The sequence below is a fragment of the Dermacentor silvarum genome, chromosome 11, assembly GCF_013339745.2.
Source record: "Dermacentor silvarum isolate Dsil-2018 chromosome 11, BIME_Dsil_1.4, whole genome shotgun sequence".
Taxonomy (NCBI): Eukaryota; Metazoa; Arthropoda; class Arachnida; order Ixodida; family Ixodidae; genus Dermacentor; species Dermacentor silvarum.
This window is the reverse complement of record NC_051164.1, coordinates 77,675,261-77,684,406: the sequence shown is the minus strand read 5'-3', so window position 1 is coordinate 77,684,406 and position 9,146 is coordinate 77,675,261. Positions and strand designations below refer to the sequence as shown.

At 45.3% G+C, this 9,146-nt stretch overlaps 1 protein-coding gene across 1 annotated transcript in view; it reads left to right on the top strand.

Annotated features, from left to right (window-relative positions):
- The first annotated feature begins 4,823 nt into the window (after positions 1–4,823).
- The window catches only part of LOC119432691 (uncharacterized), a 51,498-nt gene continuing 47,175 nt past the window's right edge, over positions 4,824–9,146 (top strand). Inside the window, 2 exon segments of the mRNA XM_049659107.1 lie at positions 4,824–4,945; positions 6,898–7,087. Coding sequence (XP_049515064.1) covers positions 4,855–4,945; positions 6,898–7,087 — 281 coding nt within the window. The 5' untranslated portion in view covers positions 4,824–4,854.

The window sequence follows — 9,146 nt, the reverse complement described above, 5'->3', positions numbered from 1 at the left end:
CTCTCATTGTACGTCACTCTAATGTGGTATGACGTCGCTAAAACTTTCGTTGCGCTTCCAGGCACAGTGGCGTCAGTGTCAATCGCGCTAGTGATAGGTCTCAATCGCGAGAACGAGCATTTAGGCGCTCTTTGGAAGCAAATTCAAATATATTTTAAATGTTTGCTGTGTCCAACACTTCATGTTGAATGTCCTTGCATACAGAGGAAGCATACAGCAGGCTTTTTATAGCCTTAAGATTTGGTGTTTCAACGCCTTGACCACCATCAAGCCACAATTCATGGCTACTCAAATAGGACTGTAACGTTTGGGAAAAAACGTGATGTCATCGGCGCATTGCGTGCACATGTATGATGTACATCATGTTGTTAAGGCGCAGGTCTTAGTAATGAATAAACAGCAATGTCGAGTAAACAGCAATGTCTTGATTGTTTGTACGTTAACGAAGACAATCCGCATGGAAAGCAGTAAAATTCCCTGCCGTTTAAACATGCATAAACCCACGCGACAAAATAATTTGGCAGACCTGCATTCTGAATTGCGTCTATTGGACTTACATGCTCTACACTGTCATAAGCTTCAGTAATATCCAAGGGGACTAAGGCCGCATATTTTTTCTGACATCGAACAAGCTGAATTCGACTTCCTAGCAGTGTTGCCAGATGGCACAGAGTGACATAGCCAAAACAGACGGATATTATAGCCCAAAAGTAGCCAACCATGCAGTCGGGCCTCGGTAGCTTGTAGCCAAAATGCAGCCATCATTCCTACTAGCGTAAAATCGCAAAAGAAAAAAGTCATGGAAACAACCGAGTGACTGTTTATTTTATTTGCAGTAAAGGCGCTAACTGAAAGCATTAACTACACGGCTGAACCAGGTGTTTGACTATACTAGCACACAGCAGAGAAAGTACAAAAAAATATCACATATGCAAGCATCAAGCACACGCCCATGCAGATGATTTGACTACAAGACGTAAACACACCAAGAAAAATATCAAACACAAATCATTTGCCATAGTTTCCCAGTGTCTAAGGTGTATAATTACCTCTACAATACAGTGTTTCTAGACAATTAACATGACGATGATGATCGTATGGTGCTCTTCCCTTTGTAACGAGCCGACGTAGAAATTTTTTACAGGGCAAAACCCGGTACATCGCGCCACGCCATGGACGAAGATGCGGAAACAAACAGAAAATGGTTGCACCAACAGCTCGTCGACCGTACCGCGCATCTAAAAGCACGCTTTTTTTTTTTACGATTCCAGATCCACATACAAATGTAGCCCAAAGATAGCCACATAGCCAACTGATCTAAAACACAGCCCTACCCGCCGGCGTGGCTCAGTCAGCTAAGGCGTTGCGCTGCTGAGCACGAGGTCGCGGAATCGAATCCCGGCCGTGGCGGCCGCATTTCGATGGAGGCGAAATACAAAAACGCCCGTGTGCTTGCAATGTAGTGCACGTTAATGAACCCCAGATGGTCCAAATTAATCCAGGAGCCCTCCACTACGGCGTGCCTCATAATCAGAACTGGTTCTGGCACTGTAAAATCCCAGAAAAAAAAGAAGTAAAACACAGCCAAATGAAAATTTAAGAAGTCCAATTTGGCTACAAATAGCCCAATCTGGCAACAGTACTTCCTAGGTCAACATGGGCATACCAAATGGAGCATCCACGCCTGAAGTCAATTTGGCCTGGGCTCAAAATCAGTTTCTTTATCAGCCAATTGTATATGCAGCCGTGTAAGATTCTGTCGATGAGCTTTACTAGGTTAGATGTAAGGGATATTGGCGTAATGTTATCTAAGGCGTAACCAGCCCCTTCCTATTTGTGAGTTAGCGGATTCGCAGGGTGTTGGAACCACAATGTCGACGTTTATTTATGGCGGAATTATTTTCTTTATTTATCAGGAACCGAAAGAGTTCTTTTCTGTTGGTGGCCTTTGAAAGAAAGTCGAAGTGCTTACAATAAAAGCTGTCTTTCGCATATGCAACTGTTATTTTCTATGTAACAGCCGCGAACTTAAGTTCGCGGCTGCAATTTATGCCTTTTGTTCTTCATTATACCCTAGCTGATTAGATAAAGCCATGGTAAGACCTTTTCAGATGTGCAGAAATTGCACTTGCAGAATGCAATTAATTATAGACAACGGGCATACAATCTAAAAAAAGAAAACTAGGAGAACAATTAAGCTTCGCGTTTAAGAGTGCAACGCGATAGCATTCAAAGATCCCTGACTGCTTCTCACGCTTCCTGGCAACTGCAGCTTATATGTAACCATAACGTTTACCTGGAAACGCTGTCAATGAGCGCTTTGTATGAAGGTGGGCTTTCTGGTTCTTTTTTGTTTCTTTCCCCAGCACGGCAGCCGCCACCGCTGCCGCGGATGCGCGGAGGCGAGCGCCATCTGGATGGTGTTGCAAGTAACCGAGCGGAACGTGCGCTCCCACTAAGGCAGACCTCAAACGGCAGCTGGAAGGGGAGTTTGTGCTTGATTTTCCGCGTAACAGAATGACGAGTTTCCTCGTATATTCGAATTACAATCCGACGCTATCAGGTCTGTGGGTTGTGTGTAATTTTCTGACGCATTCTACTTTGAAAAATTCAATTAGTTCAGCAACGCCTATGCGCCACGCGGAGGGCCTGCCTGGTTCGGAATGAATTGTTCGGTAGGATTTTAACGCGACAGCGTTAAGGGCCGCGTGTCTCAGCCAATCCGGTGTCGGCGTCCGCCGCCGCCGGCATGTTCCGTCAGAAAAAAAATCATACCGAACCACAACCACGCCGACCCTCCGCGTGGCGCAGAGGCGTTACTGAAATAATTGAATTTCTCAAAGTAAAAACTCGTAAGAAAATTTGTATAGTCCGACTTCTACACAACCTATAGACATGTTAGCGTCGGATTGTAATTGGCATATACGAGAAAATATTTTGAATATGAAAGAAAACATAATTCTATCAAGCGGAAATTCAAACACAAACCCCTTTTCCTTACTTACGGGGGGTATGAACCATTGATGAGTCACTGCTTGTAGCCTCTGCCTTACGGGGTATGAACCATTGCTCTGCCCTGCACTGCCGCCGGAATCGGCTCACGATTGTTTTCTATCGGGCCCCGTGTCGCAGAAAATCCGGTGTCGATGTTGGCGTCAACGGCGCCCGATAACGCAATCGCGTTTCGCTCTAGAGGCGAAGCTTAAGCGTCCTCATAGTTTTTTTTCCAAGGTTTTTTTTTTTCTATAACGGACAACGCCACCGACGCCGACACCGGATTTTCTGTGACATGGGGCCCATAACGCTATCGCGTTAATGTAGGAGGGTGGTCACTGCTTTTGCCCGAATTTATAACAGAGCACGTTGAGGTTGCTTGCTTGCTTGCTTCCTATACCATGGCGCCTACCCACCACGGGGGATTGGCCAAGAAGCCGGCGGTTAAACAGGTGGGGCGAAGGGAGAAAACTTTAGGGAAAACGTTCAGGTTTCAGCCGCCGCGGGAATTTTCACCTCTTCTTCTTCTTCCCTTTTGCCGAATAAACGCCCAGATTACTGCGCTATGAAAGTTTTGCGCAAAATAAAAACTTATTTATTGTCTTTCTTCCAGATGTGATATACTTACGACGGCCACATCAATTATGGCCTCTACGTTTATTTCTACGCAGAGATTGATACCAAAATTCCACCGCGGACCTTTCTCACTGAGGGTGGTTGCGTCCATTTCCTGAACTTTAGCATGAATCTCTCAGGCGCGTCCACCTTGAGCGCTGCCCCCGTTGTATGATAATAATATATAATAATAATAATAATAATAATAATAATAATAATAATAATAATAATAATAATAATAGGGAGTCTTAGATTTTGCGTATGCAAACGGCTTTGGGTACCCAAAGCGACCTTTGCGCACCTTCAGCGCCACACCCTGAGTGCGTTCTTTTGTACAGCTTTGGGGTTCCTTTGTGCAACTTTTCGCTTTCTTCTGTATGCCCAGCGGTTTGGGTCTCCGAACTTTGGGCACGCAAAATCGAAAACTCCATAATATTTATTTGCACCTAACACCGTGGACGGCGTGCGAGGCTGTGCAGAAATGTGAAGACACGCTCGCAAGTGCACCTGCCAGCCCGCCGTGCATAGCTGAAGAATGACAATAGATACAAAAACTAATACATACGTACAAGACACAAATAAATCGCTGGGAACACGAGGGAATCACGGGGAACACGAGTGTTGAAACGATTGATTTTGGGGTTTTACGTGCTAGAACCACGATCTGATTATGAGGCACGCCGTAGGGGGGGGAGGATCCGGATTACTTCTGACCCCCTGGGGTTATAAACGTGCACCAAATGTGCGGCACACGGGCCGCGGCGGCCGGGATGCGATCCCGCGACCTCGTGCTTAGCAGCGTAACGCCAAAGCCACTAAGCAACCATGCAGGGTAGTGTTGAAATGACCCAGGATTCATTGGTTATTGATCATCCACGCCTCTGACGATCTAAATAGATTGCATTAGAATGTACTCGACATTATCCGTGCATTCCAGCTCAGGCGCAGTGGTTTCGCCTGTCCTTAGATGATCTAAAGAAAGCATTATACTCCAGAAACATGGCCTCCGAGATTTTAACGTTCGTTCGTTTGAATCTTAGAGGTCACGCAAAATTGTTCATGCAGAACTTTCATTACGCTAACTTTGATGAAGCCATCGCATGGGCCTCAACAAGACAATCACGGCAGATTTGACTAGCAAAGCAACGGTACAGCCAGGTGCGTCGTAGAAGTTCAGCATTGCCACTTTCAGCAAGTTATATAAAAGTGGGACGTTGGCAACAACATCGCTGTAGACTAGTAAACATGGCGCCTCCCTTGGAATGTCATCCTTCGGGAGGTGGCTACTATACAAACTTTCTTAAAATCTTATTGTTATCTTCACTCTTATCTGCTGGTGAGTACCGTATAAGCTATATATTACAGAGTTTATTGCAACGTTAGCGTTCTTTCACTTCGAGCACGGAAAGACGTCCGTGCGGTGATCGCGTGAAAGATAGGCGTTGTCCGGAGCAGTCAACCGTTGATACTTTCGCTGAGCCGTTATACCTGTTTGCTTCGCTGTCATCAGTCACTAACTCTCTTCAAAACGCGAAGTATTAGAGTAAAGTAGACCGTAAAACTGGGTGAAGGCTGACTTTTGAGACGAGCAACGGGGAAATTTTATACTTGCGCCGTATGTTTACCTTCTGTTTAAGGCTCTTGTCAGAGTATTCATACGTTATAAGTTATTTATTTGCCCTCAGGCATAGTCATATTCTCGCCTGCTAACTTAGAATGATGCACTGCACAAATGAAACCGTTTCCGGTGTCGCCGGCACTATTCACCCAGTACAAAAAAATGCGCGCACTTCTTGTTTAAACTTTTGCATAATTACTTATCGCAGTCGTTGGCCCGGTAATGGTGCCCCTTATTTTGCGCGACATTGCGTCCATCGTGTTTTGACATCTTTCAGACTTGTTTTGTACCACTTTCGAGACTTTGGAGCGTTTTCATACAACACGGTGCGCCGAATCGTTGTTCGCAGCGCGCGCTGCGTTTTCTGCGTCAACGTGTGACTCACCTCCTAATTACGAATGCTATGCCGAGGCTTCTCTGCGTGTGCATCGAATAGTGCGTTGAACTGCATCCCACCATGCCTTCCGGTGGCTCGCGTCACAGTGTTTGACAGAACCGTAACGGTGTCTGCTGTTAACTGCATTTGCGAGGCACTGCACACCTTTTGGCGGTTTGTCCTCATTCCTGCGTGTAAAACACGTAGAACCCGCCGTGGTATCTCAGTGGCTATGGCCTTGCGCTGCTGTGCGCCAGGTTGCCGGTTCGATGCCGGCCGCGGCAGCCGCATTCCGATAAGGACGGAATGCAAACAAACGCTCGTGTACCGGCTGCACGTTAAAGAACCCCAAGTGGTCAAAAATAAATCCGGGGTCTGCAACTACCGCGTGCCTCATAATCAGACTGTGTTGTTGTCATGTAAAAACCCCAATCAAAAACGTTTTCTTAATTACGTAAACAGTGGCTCCTTGGTTAAAACACCGTTTTCTTTCTGTTTTAATGTTAATATAGCACGATCCACTGCAAGAACCTCTTGTGCATATCACACTTCAGGCTACGTTATGGTTTGAATGCACTGTATCATGCGCAGCTCAGGTAGCTGCAGTGCCAAAGGTTGCAATTAGTACTGTCGATATTGATAAACAATAAAACAGTTGGATACAGTCGGTCAAAGAACTCCAGGTGGTAAAACTTACTCCGAAGCCCTGCACTATGATCTCTGTTGTAGCGCCAATGTTGCTTTGGGAACATTAAACCTTATTAATCAGCCAGTGTTCCATTTGCTTGTTGCTAAAATGTAGCTAATTTATAATATTTAGCTGAGCTTTGCAGAAGCAACAACTTATGACTCTGTCATAAAGCTCATAAATGTTCTTGAGTATTCTAGACATACATGTGCTGTACCATGCTTTATGTTTCTTGGGGCATCTTTATGCCTACAACTTTTTAAAGCTTTGGCTTTTCTTTGACTTTTCCGCCCGTTTTTGTGGTTGGTGGTTTGCCGTCAAAGCTTGGAACAAACAGAGGGAGCACGCGCTCACACCGCGGGGTGCGCGCGGGGTGCTCTGTTTGCTATGGAATTACGAAATGAAACAACAAACGCTGCCCAAATATTCACTGCAACAAAAATATGTCGTCCAGCATAGCATTCCTTTAATAAAGCGAATAACTTTCTTGAAGTGTTTGGCTATTCACTTACATTTACAGTCATCATCGATTGTTTCTGCACAAAGGTTCATTGTGGCCATACGTTTGAGTGATTAAGCTGTCGTTGTTCTATATCCTTATCTCAGCACACGGCTACTACCAGAGGCCTTATGACAGGTGCTCGATACCTGAGACAGTACAGGGAGAGTGGTACTCCAAGGAGCGCGGCGACGACACCTATACGACCATCGATAACAACCGCATGTCGAACCGGGGCGACTGCCTTCACCTCGTCAACCGAAATAACGACAACTTTACCTTCATATTTGAATACAGGTAATGCCAAATGCAATCCGAAGAGACTTGTTGAATGTGACTCTTCGCAGCAGGTTCATCAAGGAGCTTTCCTGCAATTCAGTCATGTTAAATTTATTGCATGTTTTCATTGGCAGTTTCGTAGCTGTTGCTGCTATCAGATACGGTGTTGTCCAACACTCAATGTTAGGTTTTATGTGTAGTATGTACTGCCAAAAATGAGACATGATTACGTAATATTGTTGGAGCACGAAAGGATGAAGACGTAGACGAGATACAGAGAATAAGCATATCTTGTCTACATCTTCATCTTTCCGCGCTGCGACTAAATTATGTTTCCGGATCAACTCGCCCAACTATCGATCTTATTGAGACACGATTACTGCAGCTTGCATAATACACAAGGCTTTCAGCATGCACTACCACAAAATCTCATAGATTGCGGGATCTGAGAAAATATTGAATTTTCTTGCATTTTGTAACCATAACCAGCAAAACTGTGCAACTCTTTCACATATACAAGGGCCAGTCAAATTAAAACCTTAAATTTGTTATCAAATTTCACTGTCGCAGTATCACATGTGCGAATTACTCAAGGAGGCACTGAAGAAAAGAAGTTTGATCAGATAAAGAAGTATACCAAGCAGCGCATTACTTGTGCAGCCAAAGAAAAAAGTTTCTGCAGGAACTGAACCAGTTTGCAAGCGCTCGAAACTTGCGTTGAGCGTAGGGGAGATTATGTGGGAAAACGATGCTAAAATGTTTTTCACTTGCTCAATAAATTATTTTTAAGAATAATTAAATGTTTTCATTTGGCTGACCCTTGTACTAATACATGCTGAAAATCTGAATATACCAGGCTGCCTTCAAGGCAGTGGAGACACTTAGCTCTTTCTCAACTCCCACGGTCCGTAAACCTTCGTGGTGGATTGTACTTTTGCATTCTGTTGCCATGGCAGTAGCGCACCCAGGATCTCTGCCAGGGGGGGGGTTGACAGTTTGCCAATACCATCTAAACGGCACTAATTTCGATTTCTTCACGGTAAATTGTCAAGAAAATGCGCTTCTTGCGAGTGTGCAGACGATTGCGCGTCTTGCATCTTAGTTGCAGCACTAAAATGCGTAAGGAAAGAAAAGGGGTTAAACAAAAGGGGGGGTTAAGGCGGCCTCAGGGGGGGGGTTACAACCCCCGAATCCCCCCCCCCGTCGGTGCGCCACTGTGCCATGGCACTTTTTAACGCAGCTTTTTCTCATTCCCCTCACTGCATTGACAGTGTAGGAGCTATGTGGACAATTCCCCTAGTTGTTTACAAACTTAATAGCGTGTTTCATTTGTGGCTTGGTGTACGTAGTAAAGACACAACGCTACAGCAGTCCCAGTGTGCCTCTGCTCTATTTCGAGTTTCACGTCACGGTGCAGGCCATTCTCGGAGGACTGAGGCCTAGCTGTGGCTGTGCGTGATGATGTGCATAATGTTCTGGAATGCGTCATGGAGTTTAGAAACAAACTTGGAGGTGGTGCAAAGATGGTGCAGGCGGATATGTGCATGGAGAGGATGTTGGCCAGAAAGATGGTGCGGAAACAGCAGCATGCTGAGCTCCTGGCCTGAGGTTACGAGAGGACTTCCCATGTCCACAGGATGTTGTATGCCTTTTGGGGTGTCTTCCCAAGAGAGTCTGGCATCACCTAGCATGTGCAAAATACTTGTCTCTACAACACTTTTCACTGGGAATGTATTATCGCATTCAGTATGAGCTGCAACGCACGAGCTGTGTCCGGAAAGCTCATTCATTCGAGCTGGTGGCACTAACTTTTAGCGCTGCGAGAAAAATGTGGATAAGGTATTGCCATTCCAGGAATGTGCATACTCCCATGCTTTATGTTGTCCGGGTATGGGTCAACCTGCACCCATTTCAACGCGTCCTTTTCTTACAAGAACTGAAATTAGGACGAGATTGTGAGTATGCATGGGTTGCCTTAATAGTGCGGAAGACAGTAACAAAAGTGAGAATGAATAAACAAGAGCTATCAATGTAGCAGTTTAGCGTGTGCCCTTTTCTTCATTTTTCGTCTGTAAGC